This window comes from Micromonas commoda, chromosome 15 (genome assembly GCF_000090985.2).
Source record: "Micromonas commoda chromosome 15, complete sequence".
Lineage (NCBI taxonomy): Eukaryota > Viridiplantae > Chlorophyta > Mamiellophyceae > Mamiellales > Mamiellaceae > Micromonas > Micromonas commoda.
Genome location: NC_013052.1, coordinates 276,081 through 297,070, shown reverse-complemented (window position 1 = coordinate 297,070; position 20,990 = coordinate 276,081). Strand labels below are relative to the sequence as shown.

Sequence of the window (20,990 nt, the reverse complement as noted above, 5' to 3'; positions counted from 1 at the left end):
CACGATGTGGCGGCTCGCCGTGATCATCCTCCTTCTCGTCGGATCCGCCCGAGGGGGCGACGGGTCGGAGGGAGGCTTCGCCGACCCGTCGAGCGGCTCCGTTGACTGCGCGGCGGTATACCCCGGCATTGACGAGGCGTGCTGCCGCGCGCTGTCATCCAACGCCAGCTCACACCTGCCGATGGTTCGTCGACCTTTAGCACGGATGGCCTACGCGTCGGGGTCGTCCCTCCCGTACGACGCGGGGCACTACACCACCTGCGTCAACACGGAGGGCGCCGGTTACTTCACGCTCGCGTGGCACGTCGACGGGAGGGATATCCCGGTCGCCGAGCTCGGGCTGTGCCTTCCAGCCGCGTGTCGCAAGGCGGACGTGGAGAAGCTGACGGGAGCGGTCTCGAATGGCGGCATATCCGCGGGCGCCATCGCGAACGGCACCCAAGAGGCGGTCGCCAAGGCGGAGGCGATGCTTCGTCCATTCGGCACGAGCTTCTGCGCGAGAGCCGGTGCCGACTCGGCGGCGGCGGCGCACTGCAGGGAGTATCGCGCGGTCATCGCCGTCATGGACGCGGCGGCGGCGATGGCGAATGAGTTGGCGAGCGACGACGGAGGCGGCGGCGGGGTCTCCTTGGGACCCTTCACGCTCGGCGAGGACGCGACGGTGCGGCTGCGGGTAGCGTCGTCCGCGGAGGACCGCGTGGGATTCTTCACAAACGCAAAGTCGGGTTGGGCGGCGTTCTTCGCGGTCGTTCTCGTCGCGCTGGTCGCGGTCGCCGTCGTCGGGACGGCGCTGGACGCGTTCGAGGCGGCCGGCGGGGAGGCGCGCGATGGGACCGTGTCGGAGCCGCTGTTGGGCGACGAGGAGGATCACGGAGAGGAATCCGAGGAGGATCACGGAGAGGAATCCGAGGAGCTCGTCGATGCCGGGGACGGGGGCGATCGGGACGGGCAGTCGTCTCGGGTTCCAAATCAGATAGCGGATGGGTTGAAGATGTTCTCCATTCGAAGGAACTGGCCGAAGCTGGTGGCGGCGCCAGCCGAGCCGTCACCGACGGACTGTCTCAACGGGATGAGGGTTCTATCCATGGTTTGGATCGTCCTGGGACACACGATGATGATGCCCGCGCCGTTGAACGGCTTTGATAACCCGGAGGATCTCGTCGCCAGTTTCGGCGCCAGGTCGGAAGTTTGGTTCATGACCGTCATCGGCGGGCAGATCGCAGTTGACAGTTTTTTCTTCTTGGGCGGCTTTCTCATTGCGTACCTCGGCGTTCGGGACCTGGAGAAGAGGGGCGGGAAGATACCGTACGGCGCTATGGTTTTGCACCGATACATCAGAATCACCCCGGCTTTCGCGTTTACGATGGTGTTCTATTCGCAGATTGTGTCCAGGATCGGCGATGGACCGTTCTTCGTGAGGTATCAGCAATCCGTCTTCCGGCGGTGCGACAACGCGAGTTGGGTAACCTCCCTCCTGTACCTCCATAACTTTGTTCCCTTTGATTCGGATCAAGTCTGCATGGGGTGGAGCTGGTACCTCGGCTGCGACATGATATTCTTTGTTATGTCTCCTGGCCTGCTTCTGCTGCATCACCACCGTCCGAAAGTAATGTGGACGGTGATGATAGCCGTGGCATTGGCCTCCTCTGTCCTCACGGTGCGCTCATTCATATCCCTTTCTCTGCCCGCGGATCTGTCCTACGCAATGATTACCGAATTACTTGATCTTATCTTATGAGGTGACTTCCGCCGCCAAGCAACCATCTCTTTCTAGAGTTCGGCCGCTGGTGGAATGAAAGAGGCACTCTCCATGCTGAGACAAGGTCAATGAGCGTTGCGCGGATCTGCAAGCAAAATTTTCGCCTGCTTTGCGTGAACCTTCCTGACTCTCACTCTTGTCTCTTTCAGTTTTGGCTGGTGGTACACTACGACCTGGGTTGCTACGTGTTCGGTGAATCGTGGCGGGACTACAGCTACTACGCCTACAGCAAGCCCTACACGCGAGTCCCTGCTCATCTGGTCGGGATGGCGTTTGGTTTTGTTAACGAACGGTGGGTCTCCGACCCGGGAGTCCGACCGATGAGGCCGAACCTCAACCGCGCAGCGGTCAAAACCTGGGGTGCCGCGGCCGTCACCGCGCTGTTTGCGTGCGTTTTGGCGCCGCTGTCCGACTACATGGACCCCGAAAGTTGGTCGCCGTGGGTCAATGCCACGTTCATCACCCTGTGTCGACCCATGTGGGCTGCGGGCCTCGGCATCATCGCGACCCTGTGCGCCGCGGGTCAGCTCGAAGGTCTCAACGCGTTCTTGGCGCACCCGGGTTGGACACCGTTCGCCAGGCTCACGTTTGGCGCGTATCTGATGCACCCAGTCGTCATCAAATGGTTCGCTGGCACCGCGACGAGCAGCTATCACTTCGGATGGCGATATATGATGGCTCACGCGCTGTTCAACTCGGCGTTTTCTTTCCTGTTCGCAGCTATTGCGTGGCTTTTGGTGGAGCGGCCGGTGATGTCAGCAATGAAGAGAGGCACGAGGGCACGCAGGCCCGAGTAATACGAGACGATGGCATTCGTGCGATTTGAATAATCATCAATTCCAAATGTGACAGTCCTAAAACCTGTTTTTGTTGCAGGGCAGAACCCTGCGTTCTCCTATTTTCTTCCTATTTTTTTGGTGCTCGACTGGGCCGAGCTTTTGTTTGTCTACTGCTGCTTCTAGTTTCCCCGTTTGTTTCCCTGTTCTACGAATATAATACTGTTTTCCGTGTCCTTGTACATACACTGGTTTCTCTCCTTTCCCCGAAAATGAATGAATGTTTGTGAATCCAGAATCAAATCACGCCGTGTATGGGCATCGGGTCCGACTCATGGGGACTCGGAGTCGACACCTCTTCTCGCGAGGGAGCCTCGGTTCTCGGGCGCTTGGCGTCATTCTTGCGCTTGGCGAGTTCCTCTTCGCGGGCGCGCTTGCGTTCGAGCTCGAGCTTTTTCTTCTGTTCGCGCTCCTCCATCATCTTTTGGATGCGGAGCTTCTTCTGCTCTTGCTCGAGCTTCTTCTTCTGCTCGCGCTCCTCCCGCTCGCGCTCCCTCGCCTGCTCACGAGCCTCCTGCTCCTCCCGCTTCTCGAGCTCACGCTGAGCCCTGTTGAGGTCCTCACCCATCACCTGACCGAGGGCCGCCGCCTCGTTGACGTCGATCATCATCGTCTTTGTCCCGGTGTCTCTGCTTTTGGACAGGAACGACTTGGCCGACGCCGCACCCGTCTTCTTCGAGCTCGGACCCGAGTCTCGGAAAAATGACGTCGCCGGCTTACGGCTGGGCGGCGCGAACATGGACGTGGACGCCGGGCGGCTGGCCTGAACGGTAGTCTTCGGGGCGACACTCGCGGTCGCTGTGCCGGCGAACCTCTTCTTGGGCTCCCTTCGAGCCCTCGGCGTGAAGTGCCCGTGGGTCGGCGCGGAGGCTTCGCACGGAGGCGCCCCCGCCGCAGCGAGAAGCCGCGGGGAGAGGTACATTTCCTGTTCACGCGCAAAGCGTGGGGGATACCGCGGTTGAATAACCATCGTGGAAGAGAGAGCGAGGCTGGAGGGCGACTATCGTGCGCGCAAACCAGCCCACACGACTCAGAGCCGTTCGAGGCGAAACCCGGGGCGAGATTTTCGAAAGAATGAAAGTGGCGATTGTCAGGCATTCACCTCCATAGGTCGGTAATTGTCCGGCGTTCCATCCACCTGAATCTTGTCCCTAATCGACGCGACGGCGTCGGCAACCTTTTCGAGAAAGGAGGAAGAAATGGTTGGACTGTTCAGCTCTCACTCGGGTTCGAAAAATCAAGCCAGTTCCTGCCACGAAGAAGGTAGGGTTTTTTTGGCTACCGCGGAGGGGCGCAATTGGCCTAGTAACTCACCGCAGGAACGTCCTGCTGAAGCTGCTGAAGGTCAAATCTTTCCCTGAGGCCACCCAGAGCCCGTGCGATCAAGCTCACCCACTGGTCTTTGTCGTTGGTCGCGAGATCTACGAGAGTCCGGATCTCCTCCTTCAAAGAGTCCCGCTGACCTTTCCTCATGAAGAGGGTGCCCTGCAAGGCCCCTCGACGAGCCTGGGGCTCGAGCCGAGAGAACTGTTCACATAGAGACCCGAGGACCTCCTTGTTGTACTGAACTCCGGCCTGAGCCGCGCCCCAGGGCTCCGAGAGCAGTCGCTCGACGTTCTTGTCGAGCAGCGTGCTTCCCGCGGAAACTCCCATTATCCCCGCTTTGTTTTCCCGCTCTCCCTTTTCACCCCCCCCCGGAAGTGCTCCCACGTATCCGCGGAAACCCTCCAATAAAGCGGCACCCCTGCCCCTTTATTTAGTGAATCCCTTGTCCCCCGTCACCACCGCAAACGAGCCTACGAACTTCTTCGAGGCGCCGCTTATCGCTGCGGAACGGGGGAGGACTGAATTCCGCGGGCCCTCCACGTCGCTTGAAATACGACAATTCCGAGGCCGACACAGTTTGGGCCGCTGGCGCGGGTGACAAATTGGGAACGAAGATTTCGCGACTATCGTGATTTCCGCGCTGCTGCAGGCGGAAATAAATTTCGCCGGGCCGCGTGTCGAGAGGCACACAGAGACGAGAGTGTTGACCCTCTGACTCGCAGCCTCGCCGCTATGGACGACTTTGACCCCACCGTCACCAACTCGCCTAAGTTCCGCCTGATCGCCGTGCAATGCGTGAGTCCCCCGTCCGCCTCTCCCACGCCGCGTCCCGTCCCACTGCGCCGGGAGCCGAGCGAGGAAAAAGAGGCACCGTCCGATCGTCGGGTGGTTACCCCCGCGTCGCAGCCTCTACGCTTCCTCAACATTGCAATCGACGGCCCGGCGTGACTTATTCACGCACCGATGCACCTATCACGCGTCGCGCCGGGCCCAAGATCAACCTGATATTTCTCCTCGCGCGCTCCTTTCGCCGACCAAACGTAACACCGTCTCTCTAATCCGCCGTCCGCCCCGCAGCTCTTTTCAATCACCGCGTTCGCCGCGATGCTGAGCCAGCGCCACGGCCTAGCCGGGCCCGATGAGATGACCTTGGAGGAGTGCGGCCCGCAGGCTTGCGGGTACCAGAAGTTCTCCAACTTCAAGTTCCTCATCGCCGTGTGCATAATCTACGCCGTCTTTTCTCTCGTCGTGATGGCGGCGTACTTGCTCCAGAGGGTTCCCCCGCCGGTGACGGAGCTCACCGCGTACACCGTCATGAACGTCCTGCTCTTCGCCGCGTTCGCGATGTCCGCCACGTCATGCAACATCACCATCGTCGACCCCGTGTACCCGGTGTGCAAGCGGGCCACGTCGGCGAAGGCTTCGATTGCGTTTGCGTTTTTCACGTGGCTGGCGGTGTGCTTCTCGATGTTGTTCACGTACAAGGAGTGGAGGGACGTCGACTACCACGTGCCGGGGAGCGGCGCGTACGAGTTTGTGCCTGGCGTCACCTCCGGTTCGTCGCGGTCATCCTACCCGCCGCAGGCCTCGTCGTCCTCGTACGCTTGAGACACAGCGACGGTGACTTTTAGCCAGTTTAGCTTAGCCCACACAAAACTGTAACTGATTTTTTGGAAAACCAAACGAGTCTCCAATCATCGGGACTGGTAAACCCTCGTTTCCTGGTTCTCGATCCCACCCCACACTGAGGATTTTGAGAGGCCACGTGCGGCTGTGGTTGTCGTGGCTGACTGCAGAGCCGCTCTTTTCGGCGCCGAAACGCCGGATTTTCGACGGTTGATTCGATCGCCTCCGCCCGTGCCCCACTCCTACGCACGCCTCGCACTTCCCTCCCGAGCTCAATCCGACGACCACGTTCTCGTGTCACCGTCGCTGAAGTACTCACACCACAAACACGCTCAGGCTAACTCCGAGCGCAGACTACACAGATAAGATGTCCTTCACTGCCGCCTCCACGATGGGTAAGGCGCTCGTCGGCGTCCCGGTGACCCAGACCAAGTCCTTTCGCCAGATGCGCGCCGTCCCCGCCGGCCGCCGTTCCTCCAAGGTGGTCGCCATGGCCGGCGCCGAGACCGCCGTGGCCGTCGCCACCCGCTGGGCCCTCGCCGTGCCCACCATGTACGCGGTCGTGTCCTTCAACGAGTACGTCACTCACCGCTGGTTCCAGCACGCCGAGTTCAACAAGACCGACTGGATGAAGGCGCTGTGGTGCAAGCTGACCGGTGCTGAGGTGGCGCCCAAGTGCGACGGCGGCGGTCACATCGAGCATCACGCCGAGACCCTCGACGACATGTCCCTCAAGACCGACCCCAAGTGGCTCAAGTCCGAGCCCGCCAAGATGCTCGTCAACTCCAAGTACCGCGGCACCGCGTTTGAGTACGACATCACCGGCCTGATGGTCCTCCAGATGCTCCCCACCTCCATCCCCATCCTGGCGCTCATGGGCTTCAGCGCCCCCTCGGGGATGGCCATCATCCTCGGCGCCGTCGCCATCCACGCCGCGGTCTGGAACTCCCTCCACCCTGCGATGCACGGCATGGAGGACATTCCCCTCAGCGAGGGCCTCAACGTCCCCCTCCCGCTGGCCAAGATGCTCCGCAAGACCGGCTACTACAACTGGCTCTACAAGAACCACATGGGCCACCACGTGATGAGCGGCAGGATGAACTACAACGTGTGCTGCCCCGGCATGGACCACATCCTCGGCACCTACTGCCCCGAGGAGGAGTGGTACGCTAAGGCGAGGATGCCCGCGGGTGCTGAGACCCGCGACCCCTACCCGGCTGGCGAGTACAACCGCCGCCTCCAGGAGCGCGCGGAGAAGGGCATGGTGGCTGCCGAGCTCGTCGATGGCGTGGAGCTCGAGCTCGAGCCTGAGCTCGTCAGCGCCTAAACAACAGGTGCACGTGTAGAGGGGGGGTTTGCCGCAATTTTGCTTGCCGCTGTATCTTAGAGAACGCTCAGCCAATTCTTGTCCGCCACGGCTTGACGCCGTGTCGTTGACGACTGCTTCGAGTTGATAAATAAATATAAGCTTATTCATTCATTGATCATGATAAGAGCTGCGATTATGAACACTGTCAATGACGTGTAATAAATGTTTACTGCTTGGACTTCCACGCGTCAATCCAGGCCTGGGCCTCCTTGGCACGACCCTCGGGGGTGTCGGCAGAGGAGCCACCTGCACCCGAAGAACCCTTCCACTCGTCTATCCACTTCTGCGCGTCCGCGGCGTTGGCCGCGGCGTCGCTAGCACCAGCCTTGGGGGCGGCAGGCTTGGCGGCGACCGCAGCCTCCTTGGCAGCGGGCTTAGCCTCCTCCTTCTTGCCGCCGAAGAGGTTGCCGAAGGGACCCTTGTACTCAATCTTCTTCTTTGCAGGCTGGGCAGCGGGCGCGGGCTTGGCGGCGGGCGCGGGCTTGGCGGCGGGCGCGGGCTTGGCGGCGGGGGGCGCGGCGGAAGATCCTGACTTCCACGCGTCGATCCACGCCTGAGCATCCGCCGCGTTCGCCGCGGCATCAGACTTGCCGCCGCTCGCCGCCGGCTTGGAGGAACCGGAGGAACCGGATTTCCAGGCATCAATCCACTTCTGGGCATCAGCGGCGTTGGCAGCGGCGTCGCTGGCACCGGCCGGCGCGGCGGGGGCGGGCTTGGCCGCCGGGGCAGCCGCCTTGGCCGCGGGGGCAGGCTTGGCCTCCTCCTTCTTCCCTCCGAAGGCGAAGAGTCCGCCACCCTGCTTCTTTTTGGCAGCCGCCGCTGCCTTAGCCTCTTCCCTCGCCTTGATCTGCTCCTGCCTCTTGGCCTCGGCCTCAGCCTTCTTTGCCTCCGCCGCAGCCTTGATATCAGCCGCCTTCTTCTCGGCGGCAGCCTTCTTGTCGGCCTGCTCCTTCTCATACGCGGCGATCTTGTCAGCGAGCTCCTTCTCCTTCTTGGCGGCAGCCTTGGCGGCAGCCTCCTGAGCCTTCTTGGCGGCAGCCTCCTGCTCCTTCTTCGCCTTGTCGAGTGCGGCGGCTCTATCCTTGGCGGCCTTGGCAGCGGCGGCGGCAGCGGCAGCCTCCTTCTCGGCGAGCACGCGGGCGACGATGTCGTCCTCGGGCACAACCGGGATGGGAACCGCCTCGACAATCACCTCGTCGGTGACGGTGGCGGCCTCGGCGGCGCCGGGGGCAGCGTCGACGGCAGCCACTGCCTTGGCGGGCGCTGCTGCCTTCTTCTTGCCGAAGTTGAAGGAGAAGGGGTTCTTGAACGCAACCTTGGGCGCCGCGGGCATCTTGGGCATCTCGGGGGCCTTCTTGACGGGCTCGGGCTCGGGCTCAGGCTCGGGCTCAGGCTCGGGCTCAGGAGCCTTCTTGACCGGAGCCTTGCGCGCGAAGAGGGGCTTGGGAGGAGTCTTCTTGACGGGCTCAGGCTCGGGCTCGAACTCGGGCTCAGGCTCGGGGGCCTTCTTCATCTTCCGGGTGCCGCCAAAGGAGAACATCGGCTTCTTCTTGACGGGCTCGGGCTCAGGCTCGGGCTCAGGCTCGGGGGCCTTCTTCATCTTCTGCGTGCCACCGAAGGAGAACATCGGCTTCTTCTTCACGGGCTCGGGCTCGGGCTCCGGCTCGGGTGCCTTCTTCATCTTCTGGGTGCCACCGAAGGAGAAGGCCGGCTTCTTCTTCACAGGCTCGGGCTCAGGCTCGGGCTCAGGTTTCTTGGCGCCGAAGGAGAAGAGAGCCTTCTTGACGGGCTCGGGAGCCGGAGGAGGGGGAGGCGGAGTCTTCTTGGCTCCGAAGGAGAAACCCTTCTTCTTCGGGGGCTCGGGCTCCGGCTCGGGCTCCGGCTTCCTGCCAAAGAAGGAGAAGGGCGTGTTGACCGGCTCGGGCTCAGGCTCGGGCTCAGGCTCCTTCTTCTTGCCACCACCAACGAGGGCAGCAGCAGCGCCAACGACGGCAATGCCGGCAACGGGGGCGAAAGAACCGGCGTCGCCAGAGGATGAAGATGAGGCGGGCTTGGAAGCCTTGGACTTCGCGGCGGCAGCCTTGGCGGCCGCAGCCTTCTCGGCCCTGGCCTCAGCGAGCGCCGCCTTGGCGGCCTCCTTCTCGGCAGCAGCAGCCTCGGCAGCGGCAGCCTTCTCGGCCTTCGCGGCCTCAGCGGCAGCAGCCTTCTCGGCCTTCTCGGCCTCAGCGGCGGCGGCCTTCTCGGCCTTGGCAGCGTCAGCCTCAGCCTTGGCGGCTTCAGCAGCGGCAGCCTTCTCGGCGCGCGCAGCGGCCTTCTCCTCGAGAGACTGCTTGGAGGCGGTGTTGTCAGCCTTGTCAGCCTTGGCGGCGGCCTTCTCGGCCTTGGCGGCCTCAGCGGCGGCAGCCTTCTCAGCCTTGGCGGCCTCAGCGGCAGCGGCCTTCTCAGCCTTGGCGGCCTCAGCGGCGGCGGCCTTCTCGGCCTTGGCGGCCTCAGCGGCGGCAGCCTTCTCAGCCTTGGCGGCATCAGCCTCAGCCTTGGCGGCCTCAGCGGCTGCAGCCTTTTGAGCCTTCTCGGCGTCAGCCTTGGCTTTGGCCTCAGCCTTCTCGGCCGCAGCCTTGGCGGCAGCCTCAGCCTTGGCGGCGGCGGCAGCCTCCTTGTCAACCTTGGGCGCGGCAACCTTGGGGGCCTTGGGGGCCTTGGGGGCGGGGGCAGCCTTCTTGGCTCCGGCCGGGATGGCCTTGGCTGCGGGAGCCTCAGCAGGGAGCGTGACCGAGGCCGGCTCGATGTTCTGAGCCTTCATGGCCTCAAGGTAGTCGGTGTACGCATCAGCCATCGCGGCGTCCGGGGCACCGAAGACCACGGCGGCCGCGGCAACGCCCGCGACGCCCGCGGCAACCTCGTTCACCTGGACATCCTCATCCTTGCGAGCGGCCGAGGCGCGGACCGAAGTGCGAGACTTGGCGGCGCGGCGCACGCGGCGGGAGCCCGCCTGCGAGTAAAGGAGAAGTTCATCACGCGGGGAGGGTCAGCTCGAGTTCGTTGGGATTCGGGTCGCCGGTGAGGGTCGACATCTGTCCGTGTTCATCTGGGTGAACTTTCCACATCGCAGGTTGTTGATTTCTGGATCGGGTCGGGATGGGGGACGGGCGACGCACCACACGGGTGGCGGGGACGGGAACGGCCGTCGTGGCGGCGGTGGAGAACATGGCAACACCGATGCGGCTTGACGGATCGGCGAAACACGTGCTCGTGTTCAACTGAGCGCGGACACGCCTCGCAGCCGCCACGAACCGGCGGAAACCTTCGACTCACGTCCACTTGGCGATCCGTGGATAATATCGCGAACCAATCACGAAGCGGGAAATTTACACGGTTCGTGAACCCTGCTTTTTCACGATGAGGAGATGCGCGAAATTCGGTGGGTGATGTTAAACACTTTTACACGAGAGAGGAAAAAGCAGGCTCCAAAAGTTACCAGACGTCGTCGTGGTCCACCTCGAAGTCCTCGTCGTCGAGAGAGACGCCACCACGCTCCACGTCAAATGCGGCATCACCCCCCGCCGCGCTCGTCGGTGGCGTCGATCCCATCCCGACGTCCTCGTAATCGACGGAGAAGTTGCCCCGCATCGACGAACCGCCGCCGCTCTTGACAGACCCGGAGACACGACCGTCAACCTCGATGGACACCACGGACACCTCGAGGTCGTCCACGGACTCTTCAATCGCGTCCACCACCTCATCGTCGTCGCTGTTCTCCAGCTCGAAGCTTCCTTCCAGTGCCCGCTCCACGCCGCCAAGATTCGTGGAGGGACCCGCACCCGTCGACGGCGACGTCGACTCCGTCCTCTTCACAGCTGTCTCCCCCGTCGCTCGCTCGGGCCGATTCGTGTCCTTCTCTTCTAGAACCCCTACCGCTAGGACGATGGGCTCGGGTGGCTCCCGTTTCGTGACCTCTGGCGTTCGATCCCGTGTCCTGGAGCTCTCGCGTCCCTCATCCGCTTCGTCAGATCTCGTTAGCAACCCGGCAAGAAGCGGCCCTTCAGACCCCTCCAGACGCAACGTACGCTCCAGTGCGTCTCGAGACATCGGTTCATTCACCCCAGATTCAGTATTTAGCACTCTGAGCGTCGATTCGCAACCTAGCACGCCGAGGATGTCCGCAACGAGGCCCGCCACGACCTGCCCGTCACGCGTCGCATGGTACTTTATCAAACGCTCGCTCGGTTTCGCCCTCGCAGCGTGCTCCGCGGGCAGGCTCGCAAACATTTCAGCCTCATACTTAGCTACGAGCTTACCCCACGCGTTGTTCGAGCGCTTCAATTTTCTAATCGCCGCATTCTTCCTCGCGTCCATTCTATCCTGGCGCGTTCTACTCTGGAAAAAGCCTGAAAAAGGAACCGTCTCATTTGTTCGCTGGAAACGAAATGGAACTTTTTGGCCACTGGGTTGGAGGGGGTTGAGGGGACGGCGACTGAGGGTCGAATCGTAGGAACGCGGCAGCGACGACGACGCTTTTAAGATTGCGCAGATCTTATTCCATAAAAACTACGCACAAATGCACAATGGCGAACCCCCCCAATTTAGTACTTGATACCCTCACGAACGATGTCGTAGGGGACGGCCGTCAGGATCTCGGTCTTGACGTTCTCCAGGGTGAAACCCTCACGGGGACCGGGGACGGTGCGCTTAGTCTGGGGCGCGGGCTCTGTTGAATAGAAGGGGAGGTGACATGTGAGTGAATCGCGTCAAGGGAGGGGCGTCGAGGGGCAGCGCCGAGGAGAGCTCACTGCGCATCTGAAAAAAAAGGGCCGGTCTGGGGCGAGATGAGGGGGCACTCACGTCCAGACTTGTGCGCAGCCTCGTGGGCCTCATCGTTCGCCTTGCGGCGGGCGAGGAAGTCCGCGCGGCAGTTGGAGTGCTGCACGTGCTCGATGCGGACGTGGATGCGCTTCCTAGCGACGCGACCACCAATCTGTGAAGGGGAGAAGGCACCTAGGGTTTAGTACTGCGTTCCCAGTCTGTTGGTGTTTTCTGCGGGAGATTTTTCCGCAGGAGGGCGCGGAGACGCGGGGTTGGACACGCACCTGCTTGTTAACCTCAACACCGACGGCACGGGGGGTGACGTTCCACACGATACCAGTGCGGCCCTGGTACGCCAGGTAAGGCATACCCTTCTGCTGGGAAGGGTTCACCTTGATGTCGACGTAGTCACCGATCTGCGGGAAAGGGGAAAACCCTAGCGTCAGTAAAGATGTTGATACGCGCGAGACTCGGCCGAAATCGGAGCCGCGACGCGATGCGGAAGCGCGGATGACGGCGTCGACGCGGCGCACGTGACGAAAACATCGTCAACGCGACGTACACGCGCGCGACGGGTCGCCCTCGGCGCCGGAGCGCCGCTCGAGGCGCGCCATCCCACGTGTTTCTAGCGGCTACTCACCCTGAAGGTCCTCAGGTAGGTGGTGGCGTTGTTCGGTCCCTTCTTGCGGAAGGGACGGCTGAACATGTTACGCGTGCCATGGCGGAGACCGCGGGAGCGAGCCCTCTGGTTACCCATGTTTAAGCTCTAAAGTAACGAAGCCGGAACTCGCGTGCCACTTGCGCGCGGTTCAAAGAGGGAGAGCAGGAAGACGGGATTTCGCTTTTCTCTCCTGTCTCTCTGCTTGCGACTCTTCCCTCAAACTTGACGATCTCTTCATACGAGGTTCAGTAGGCAATTACGAAATTAGGTGAATCACAGGAAACATGGTTAGAAAAGGAACACGATTTGACGTTAAGCAGTTAGAAGAACATTTTTTTTTCAAAACGTGAAAACAGAAAAGGCAGCCCCGACGCCCCTCCAGCGCAAAGGAGGAGGCGACAACAACGAGCATGGAGGCGGCTCATCATCGCCTCAGCGACGCGTGCTTGCTGGTGAGTAGGGCCGCGGGGACGCTTGAAGCGGCGTGTGCGGAGTACGAGACGGCTCAGGCGACGGTCAGGAGATGGTCGCAGACCGGCACCGGTGACCCAACCTCGCTGGACGACGTCCTGGACCGCGCGAAGGGCATCCGGCAGATGCGACTGGACGACGGCGACGCGCCCTCGACGTCGAGCAAGAGACGTACGCTGCCGGTCGATTTCGTCGAGCTCAAGCAGCGATACATGAGCGTCGTCCCGACGAACGAGCGGGTGCTGCTGGACATCCGCGAGCGCGTCAGCGAAGCGTCGCGGGGCTTCATGGACAAGCTCGCCGCGCGGAGACGACGACGCGGGGGCGCAAGCGGTGGGAGTTCGGACGAGCGCGAAGACTGTCTGAATGCCAGGTCGGTCCTGGGCGCGCTCCGGTGGATCCAGGGCACGATGAAAGCCACGGACTGGACGCGGCTCAGGGCCGAGGAGATGTCCACTGGCGAGCTGTGCGACGCCGCGTACGCTCTCGGTAACGTGGTCAGGCTGTGGAAGGAGTGCGGTCCGGTGCTCGATGCGCTAATGAACTCAGACGACGTCAAAGTGTTGCGGCGGCGGGACGATTTCCTCACCGTCCTGGCGCAGTCCAAGCACCTCAGGTACGCCAACAGGAACGTCTACGCCGAGGTGGATGAGCGGGCGCTGCGACAGATGGACGGAGCGACGGGCGAGCCCTCGTTCCTGACCTGGCTGCCTCGCGAGTGTTGGCTGGACGGCTCGGCGCCGCCTCAACCCCCGGAACCCAACCTGAGCTGCGACAGGACGCAGTACGTGGAGATTGCGCTGGTGTGGCAGCAGATCCAGATGAACTTCTTCATGGCGCACCTGGAGAATGCGTTGTACAAGGAGGTCGTGCCGGAGCTGTTCGACGATATTGACGACGAGGACGACGACACGGTGGCGTACAAGCTGCGCCTCGCCCGATCGATCGTACTGGCAGGGAAATCTAGGCGATGCGCGACCATAGGAGTTTACCAGGACGTGGAGTGAGGGGTCATCATATCATATTCGTCGTGCAGTAGGAAACAAGGGTAGTCTCAAACCTCCTCCACGCGTGCCAGCGCCCTTAAAACATCAGCGGACTTGACCGGGTGGTACAGCCTTCCGGGCTTCGCGCTTTGCTCCGCCTCGTCTAACGCAATGAATGGACGGTACCTGTATATGTCCCCGTGGCTGATGCTGGTCCACTCGCACCACGAAAGTCTCTCGCACACGGTTGGCAGGAGAGCCTCGTGGTGACCTGTGCGGTTGGAGCGGAGGGTCTCGAGAACCGCGGACGCGAGCCTTCGAGATATCCTGAACACCGGCAGGAACGCCGTCTGCCACCGTCCATCGCCCTCTGAGCAGAGCGTGCACTCCGCAGCGTGGGCCCAGCTCGACCCTCCGGTGCTGTGGGTGCTGTTTACTGATACGAGGTCCGAGCGTGGATATTTCTCGTCGTAAAAGGCGAAAAGCTCGGCCCACCGTCCGGTGTAGACAACGTCGGGTTCGATCACCCACGCGCGGTCGTACGTGGACGGAGACTCGTGCAACCACCGGATTGCTTTGGTCTTGACGGCTGCCCCGTAGATGCCGCTGAACTCGTCGAAAGCCTCGCCCACGGCGTCGCGCTCTCGACGCCTGGAAGCCTCGACGAGCCTGGACGAGTCAGAGCCCGGCGCGCCACCGAGCCACCGCTCGACCTCGTCGGGTTCGAGGGGATCCGTCAGGTCGTTCTCGTACACGAAGTGCGCGCGTACGATGTTGAGTCCGTCACCAACCTCCATCTCCGCGCCGTCGTCCCTCGCGAGCCTCTGAGCGGCGAGCCTCTCCACCTCCCCTGCTTGACTCCCGTCGTTTTTGGGGTCACCTCGCCTGACGTGTACCGCGAACATCGCCGCCTCGTCCTTTGGTCGTCGTGGGTGACGAGGTCGTGCGTGCTCGATCGGGCCGAGCGCGAGCACGCGGTCGAGCAGTCCTGATGATCCCGCCCATCCGGCTCCCGCTCCCGTCTCCGCGGCCGGGGAGAGTGCCACGACCAGCGGGGAACTGTAGAACCACATAAGCAGCGCGGCGCGGGCCAACAGCAGGCAAACCGCCGCCACGGGCACGAGCAGGAAGGTGCGGACGCAAAGCTCGTTCCCACTGGTCCTTCGCATGGCTGCGCTCATGGTTCCCGACGCGCGTCGTGGTGTGTGACGCGCTGCGCCGGCGGACTCGTGAAAGGACCCGCGAAAATAGCTTCCACCGCGGGTGACAAGACCGCCACGGGAAAGCAAGGTGATCGATCTCACACGCAGCTGCGGCACAGGCCTGAGCTCGAAAAAAGGCTCTGAAAATGCACGAAATCAAAGGCTCGGTTCACGACTCGTCCTGAATCATCGCAGTTGGATTGAGGCCGATTTATCGGTGGAAAGCCTTGGTCTATTCTTGAGATATTGCGTGTGGCTGCCAGATAAAAAAAATCTCACGATCTGATTGGCTGGGACGAAACGAGGAAATCCTACCAGCTGACTTGCTCCGTTTCCTGCTCCTAAATGCCGTCATATTCGCACACTCCCCGACCGCAAACGAGCCTTATACTCGTCAAAATGGCTGCCATTTCCTCCGCTGCTTCCGTGTTCACCGGCAAGGCCCTCGTCCAGGCGAAGACCGCCCCCAAGGCCAAGGCGTCCGTCGCCGTGACCGCCTCCGCCGATGCCCGCAAGGTGAGAAATCTCTCGCGATTGCGTTGCGGATATTAACAAGACTCCGGCTTTCGCGCGGCAACCGGCGACCCGTGGGGAATCTTCCGCCGGTTTCGCGCGCGCGAGGTGCTTGAAGGATGTCTCAGCGACATAATCGCCCGCACGCGCGGGGAGTTCGTGGCTCGGCGCTCCCCTCGTCGCGATCACCCGGCGTTGTTGCCGGCAAAGAAACCCTGAACTCATCGCCCTCTTCCCTCCCAACCGATTCCTTCCTCGCAGGCTGCCTCCCTCCTCGCGGCCGGTGTCATCGCTCTCCAGGCCACCCCCGCCATGGCGCTCAACATGATCGAGCTCCAGGACGAGCGCCAGACCAACAAGAACGGTCTCCAGCTCATCTATGAGGTGCGTACTGGGCCGAACCCCACCCCCCCTGGTGATCCGACGTGATCGCCCCGCGGTGTCGTCAAATTTGTCCGTGGCCCTTCCAACAAACTTATCTGCAAACAACAACGACAACCCACCCTGAGCGATCCACTGACGATCCCTTTCCCTTTTCCATCAGGCCCGTGATCTCAACATCACCCAGTCCGTGCGCCAGGACGGCAACTCCCGCTTCTCCTTCCAGAAGCTCACCACTGCCCAGACCGCGACCCGCGCGTCCGAGTCGATCAAGCGCCTCAACACTGACGTGGGTGAGTACGTCGGCAAGGCCTACTGGACCCAGGCCGCCAACGAGCTCCGCCGCCAGGTTGGTACCCTCCGCTTCGACATGAACAACCTCGTTGCGGACAAGGGTGGCGACAAGGCTGCGGCCAAGGCTTTCTACGCCTCCATCGAGAAGCTCGACTTCTCCATCCGCCAGAAGGACCAGGCTGCCGCCACCGCCGCGCTCGCCTCCGTCCAGGAGCAGGGCAACGCCCTCATCAAGCAGCTCGCGTAAGCGCCGTTGGGGGGATAGAACTGCTAACATAGAGACCAACAAAAACCCATTTTAAAATACAGAAAAAGGCGGGCAGATATAGCTGCCGGCTGCGAAGTAAACGGTGTTCGTTCTCTTTCCTCTAAATTAAAATCTATGCCAGGCGGAGGTGGGTGTGAACTCACCTTCGACCTCCGTTTGACTTATCTCTTTCAGCTTTACGCTGTGCCATCCTCTCTTGCCAGGTCTGCCTGAGCGTTCCCTCCCTCGCCTTCAGTGTCGCGCTCTGTTCTGCAGCCTTGCGCTCTCGCCACTTCTCAGCCGCGGAGACCTCCTTCACTCTGTGGACCTCATCCACGCGGTATTTCCTCTCTACGTTGGCGTTCCAGCGCTGCTTCCACTTAGATCTCATGTCCTCGAGTTTGTCCGACAGCTCCTTATGATCCTGTCGCATCTCCGGGACCGTTGCGGTCCTCATCTTCTCCCAGAGATTGTCATCGGCAAAGGGAAGTGGCCGGCCTACCATCTGGTCGAGCTTGGCCTTCTCCTCCATCGCCTTCTGTTGGTCCTTCTCCTTGTCGCGCCTCTTCTCGAACTCATCCGCGATCTTGTCTTCCAATTCATAGTCGTGATTCGCGCGGGCGATCCTCATCGTCTCACCTTCGAGGGCGAGCTCCTGCTTCAAGCAGACGAACAACAAGTACCACATGAAGAGGTTGAAGGCGAAGAACACAAACGACGCTATGAGATGGATCCACCACTCGTCCCGTTCGTAGAACAAGTAACCCATGTTAAAGGTGAAAATATTTGCCACCAATCCATACGTCTCGATCTTGTGCTGCCTCTCGTTGTCATACGGCGCGAAAAGTAAATGACCAATCATGAATATCTCGAGGATCCACCCAGCAAAATAACTGCTGACGCGAGTGGTCTTAGCTCCGAGGACGACAACGCTGATCATCGTGAATTTGCGAGCAAATATCACAAGGTCCCACCACCAAGCCCTCTCGATATCATGTCCTTTGTAAAGAAATCCGACTCGGAACCGCATACCGAGTCGATCGTGGTTTTCGCCTTCCAGTTGTAGGAGGAACATCGACAGCAATGGAATGCCGAGGACGTAGATGATGAGAACAACGAAGAAGAGGAACAGCCAGCTGCTGTGTGTCGAGTCGTAGCACTTGATGCTCATATCTGCGACCAGAAAGACGTTGTCGGATCCGGTGTCAAGGCGCTTGCATTGCAGAAGACCGATCATGTACTTGGCGAGCGTGGGGTACATGAACCACAGCATAATGATCGCCAGCATGAAAACCTTGTCAAATGCTTTCGCTTCCCATGACTCCTCAAACATTGCGTTGTCCATTGCCTCGACCCTTACCTTAGTCCTGAGATCTGCAGCTTTGACCACAGGGCTACGATCTCCATCATCGTCGCTCTCCGATTCCTCTTCAATTTCTGCAATCTTAGACGTCCTTCCCCGTCTACTCGAGATTGAGCTTCTCTGTTCTTCGAAGAACTGGAAAACTGAGTAGTACAGCAGCAGGGCAGTGCCCATGATCAGGGGTGTTGCAAGATACAATCCAGTCTCGGAGTAGTAGTTGCCCGGGAACAAACACTGCACCGAGAAAGATCGCATGTCTATAGTACTTAACTTCTCCATGAAGACCATAAAGCCAGACGTTGCTTCTGGCCATCGCAAGTCAAGGTCCTTAGCGAGGGAGACAGTCTGCATATACGTGATGAAGGTCTTGATCAGGCAGATGGCATCGGATCCGCGCCTGACATTTGTCCACACAACTATGGAGATGATGGACACAATGCCTGCAAGCTGCACGAGGAAGATTGCTGTATTGATGCCAACGTTTCCACATCCCAGACATCGAGGAGGGAAGCGCCCATTGATGGTCGGGTGAGCATATCCAGGCAGACAGTTTGCACAGAGCGTTCCTGTGTACCCACTGTTGTTGCCCACGAGGCAGAGGCTGTCAAACCCGCCAACACAGGCTTCTGGATTAGGGCATTTGTTGAATTTGGTGGTAACCGTGCTAGTCCTGTAAAATCCGGGCTGCGCAGCAATATACGGTATGTCAAGGCCCGTGCAGTTACCACCATGGGGACAAACATCGCATCTGTACCCTTCGCGAGAATAGTTTCGGTAATAGGATTCAAGCTCAGGCTCGTCCACCCATACCACACCTTCGATCGGAGTGTTTGCGATGCAGTGGCAGTCTTCTAATCTGGTCTTCCCGAGGGGACCGGCAAGGATCTTCCCCGACGTAGAATTGTGCGGGGGAGCCCAGTTGCCGTCTATGCGCGCAGTGTCAAAATTCTCTGGACACTTTGTGCACGGGTGAGACCCGGGGTATTCCTTATAGTACCCATTCCTACATGGCACGCAGACTCCGTATGGATTTAGGGCACCAACCCAATCGCCCTCAAAGAACACCACTGGCTCGTACAACGACATCGGTGCGACTTGAGTGTTGTTGAGGTCCAGAAAGTATCCAGTACCATTTTGGTCGGGAAGAGCAGTATCTTCGGTGTACCCAGGCAGGCAGTGGCAGTTACCCTTCCAATCCGAATAGCTGTTTGGCTTTACCTCCTGACACGGTCGAGTCATGAATGGATAAAACTCAAGCTTCAAGCCAAACTCATGCAGGTCAAAGACGAGAGTGAAAGGTTTTCCTCGCTCTGCGCTGAAACGGAGTCTGGTGAAGTTTGCCACTCCCCCGATGACTGGAGCGACGTTACCGCGCAGCTGATGAGGGTGAGGGTTGAGGTCTCCAGTCATGAACGAGTGTGTCTCAGTGCACAAATTATCAGCCTGATCGTAAACACCAACCAATGGCATTGGATTTAATCGGAAGTCGTTCTCATTCACAGCTGGAGGCTCCACAATGAATTTCATGTTATGAGGGGTTCCCGGAGAAATTCTGATCTGAAGGATATCCGCTTCCAGGGTAGGATAGATTGCGTCTCCGCAGTACTTGAAGGAACATTCGGAGGTGAACTTCAGAAGGTACGTGCCAGCTTTTGGATATCTCAACTTGAGTCCTGCATTGACGTGTACATCCGGGGCGATTCCACTGTAGCTTATCTCTCTGCAGAATGATGGGGAAGAATCGGAGTACACGGTGTATTCCAAAACCTCTCCTGTCGCAGGATCAATCCTGGTCTGCGTCACAGGGTTAATGTCGTACCCATTTTTGCACCAACCGATGGAGCCGTCCTTAACCTCCATCGCTCCATCAAAATCGGGCACGAGTGGATTATTAGCTGCGACAAGTTGTTTGACTCCGCGCGTGTCAATGTAAGAGTCAAGACTCACTGACACGTTTCGCTTTTCTGAGTTCCAGCGGCTTCCAACAAATACCCTGCCAGCATCCAGAACTTGAACCTGAAAGTCTCGCAGGACGACCTCATCGGCTGACCCGTACGCGACCCCATCCTCACAGTAGCTGGTGTTGGCATTTCTAGTCAAGAAGGAATTGCCAACGCAAGTGTCCAACACCGCAGTGTAACCTGCGGTGATGGTGATGTCCATGTTGATGGCCGTCAGATTATTTGAACTGAACGTGAGCCTGTACTTTCCAACTGCTGGGCGTATCATGACGATGTCGTCGAAGAGTAGGTAACCCAGGCTTGAATCTCTCGGAGTGTACGAAATATTACCCTTGTCGATCGTGACGTTAACCGTCCTCGATGCGTCCTTGACGTAATTGAGGCCTCCGTCCAGCACAAGCACAACCAAGGGTGTCAGCTTGGTCTCCTTGAGGGACTCGTATTTCACCGAAGGGGCAATCATCTGTCCTGTGCTCGGAATCTTGAAAGTAACGGGGATGTACAGGCGAGATGAGGGGCCTTGAACAATCTTGAAGTGTGCCACGGTGCCCAACAGGCCAGTAGAGGTGAATGTCATGTTGAAATCCCCAACTGCAGGACTTCCAATCGCCAATCTTTCAAAGGAAATTTCACCGGTCAGCCTCACGAGGATAGCTTCGTCTTGGCCATCAGCGACGTCGAATGTGTGCCTGGGTCCGGCAATCACCACTTTAATCAGACGTGTCATTGAATTCTGATTCCCAACAAGGTTACCACCGGCGTCAACGACAGCCACCTTCGGCGGTGAGAGTGCAACCGTCTCCAAGGCTTCATATTCAGTCTTGGCAAACTCGACCACCCTGAGGCCCACGGCGTCGCCGATGATCACGGTGATTGTGTACGTCGCCGCGACAGAGAGTCCAGGCCCCGAAAATTTGATATCGTGCGATCCAGCCACAGGTGACAGAAGCTTGATGTTGCGGAATTTCGCAACTCCTGGTTCCTCGCCTGCCGCGCAGTTCCCTGGCATGCACGTGACCGCATATTGGCTCCCTCCAACACCGACCCCTTGAGGATTCGGTGCCAACTCTGCAGTTTCGCATGTCACGTAAATCAGACGACCCGACGGCTCAGTGCCACCGATGAAATTGCCGCCACCATCGAGGATCTTAACCTTCAGCGTCGCGGTGTCGAGAGGGTTAGTGATCCATGTGGT

At 60.0% G+C, this 20,990-nt stretch overlaps 12 protein-coding genes across 12 annotated transcripts; 6 read left to right on the top strand and 6 right to left on the bottom strand.

Annotated features, from left to right (window-relative positions):
* Positions 1 to 4: 4 nt before the first annotated feature.
* Positions 5 to 1,738, top strand: MICPUN_64439 (predicted protein; the record flags this gene model as incomplete). The annotated part of the gene is made up of 1 exon (XM_002506485.1): positions 5 to 1,738. One exon carries the CDS (start codon positions 5 to 7, stop codon positions 1,736 to 1,738), a length of 1,734 nt encoding a protein of 577 aa, XP_002506531.1.
* Positions 1,739 to 1,827: 89 nt separating this feature from the next.
* MICPUN_64438 (predicted protein) lies at positions 1,828 to 2,556 on the top strand (the record flags this gene model as incomplete). The annotated part of the gene is made up of 1 exon (XM_002506484.1): positions 1,828 to 2,556. The coding sequence occupies one exon, from the start codon at positions 1,828 to 1,830 to the stop codon at positions 2,554 to 2,556; it is 729 nt and encodes a 242-aa protein (XP_002506530.1).
* Positions 2,557 to 2,573: 17 nt separating this feature from the next.
* On the bottom strand, positions 2,574 to 4,421 carry MICPUN_109563 (predicted protein). The gene is made up of 3 exons (XM_002506311.1): positions 3,910 to 4,421; positions 3,698 to 3,772; positions 2,574 to 3,520 (listed from the first exon to the last, which is right to left on the bottom strand). Exons 1-3 carry the CDS (start codon positions 4,246 to 4,248, stop codon positions 2,834 to 2,836), a joined length of 1,101 nt encoding a protein of 366 aa, XP_002506357.1. The 5' UTR covers positions 4,249 to 4,421; the 3' UTR covers positions 2,574 to 2,833.
* A 232-nt stretch (positions 4,422 to 4,653) lies between these two features.
* MICPUN_64436 (predicted protein) lies at positions 4,654 to 5,529 on the top strand (the record flags this gene model as incomplete). The annotated part of the gene is made up of 2 exons (XM_002506483.1): positions 4,654 to 4,716; positions 4,999 to 5,529. The coding sequence occupies 2 exons, from the start codon at positions 4,654 to 4,656 to the stop codon at positions 5,527 to 5,529; spliced, it is 594 nt and encodes a 197-aa protein (XP_002506529.1).
* A 385-nt stretch (positions 5,530 to 5,914) lies between these two features.
* On the top strand, positions 5,915 to 6,874 carry MICPUN_64435 (predicted protein; the record flags this gene model as incomplete). Its single annotated transcript, XM_002506482.1, has 1 exon — positions 5,915 to 6,874. One exon carries the CDS (start codon positions 5,915 to 5,917, stop codon positions 6,872 to 6,874), a length of 960 nt encoding a protein of 319 aa, XP_002506528.1.
* Positions 6,875 to 7,006: 132 nt separating this feature from the next.
* On the bottom strand, positions 7,007 to 11,269 carry FAP46 (hypothetical protein; the record flags this gene model as incomplete). The annotated part of the gene is made up of 2 exons (XM_002506310.1): positions 7,007 to 9,905; positions 10,412 to 11,269. 2 exons carry the CDS (start codon positions 11,267 to 11,269, stop codon positions 7,083 to 7,085), a joined length of 3,681 nt encoding a protein of 1,226 aa, XP_002506356.1. The 3' UTR covers positions 7,007 to 7,082.
* A 163-nt stretch (positions 11,270 to 11,432) lies between these two features.
* MICPUN_95995 (predicted protein) lies at positions 11,433 to 12,523 on the bottom strand. The gene is made up of 4 exons (XM_002506309.1): positions 12,357 to 12,523; positions 12,001 to 12,132; positions 11,756 to 11,888; positions 11,433 to 11,621 (listed from the first exon to the last, which is right to left on the bottom strand). Exons 1-4 carry the CDS (start codon positions 12,471 to 12,473, stop codon positions 11,497 to 11,499), a joined length of 507 nt encoding a protein of 168 aa, XP_002506355.1. The 5' UTR covers positions 12,474 to 12,523; the 3' UTR covers positions 11,433 to 11,496.
* A 264-nt stretch (positions 12,524 to 12,787) lies between these two features.
* On the top strand, positions 12,788 to 13,855 carry MICPUN_104324 (predicted protein; the record flags this gene model as incomplete). The annotated part of the gene is made up of 1 exon (XM_002506481.1): positions 12,788 to 13,855. The coding sequence occupies one exon, from the start codon at positions 12,788 to 12,790 to the stop codon at positions 13,853 to 13,855; it is 1,068 nt and encodes a 355-aa protein (XP_002506527.1).
* Positions 13,856 to 13,902: 47 nt separating this feature from the next.
* On the bottom strand, positions 13,903 to 15,015 carry MICPUN_64432 (predicted protein; the record flags this gene model as incomplete). Its single annotated transcript, XM_002506308.1, has 1 exon — positions 13,903 to 15,015. The coding sequence occupies one exon, from the start codon at positions 15,013 to 15,015 to the stop codon at positions 13,903 to 13,905; it is 1,113 nt and encodes a 370-aa protein (XP_002506354.1).
* A 385-nt stretch (positions 15,016 to 15,400) lies between these two features.
* Positions 15,401 to 16,570, top strand: PSBQ (oxygen-evolving enhancer protein 3, chloroplast precursor). Its single transcript, XM_002506480.1, has 3 exons — positions 15,401 to 15,552; positions 15,811 to 15,933; positions 16,094 to 16,570. The coding sequence occupies exons 1-3, from the start codon at positions 15,436 to 15,438 to the stop codon at positions 16,469 to 16,471; spliced, it is 618 nt and encodes a 205-aa protein (XP_002506526.1). The 5' UTR covers positions 15,401 to 15,435; the 3' UTR covers positions 16,472 to 16,570.
* On the bottom strand, positions 16,569 to 17,348 carry MICPUN_109560 (predicted protein). Its single transcript, XM_002506307.1, has one exon. The coding sequence runs from the start codon at positions 17,238 to 17,240 to the stop codon at positions 16,632 to 16,634; it is 609 nt and encodes a 202-aa protein (XP_002506353.1). The 5' UTR covers positions 17,241 to 17,348; the 3' UTR covers positions 16,569 to 16,631.
* Positions 17,349 to 17,382: 34 nt separating this feature from the next.
* MICPUN_50755 (predicted protein) lies at positions 17,383 to 19,073 on the bottom strand (the record flags this gene model as incomplete). The annotated part of the gene is made up of 1 exon (XM_002506306.1): positions 17,383 to 19,073. A coding segment is annotated over one exon (1,691 nt), but the record flags the coding sequence as incomplete, so codon positions are not given.
* Between the last annotated feature and the right edge of the window lie 1,917 nt (positions 19,074 to 20,990).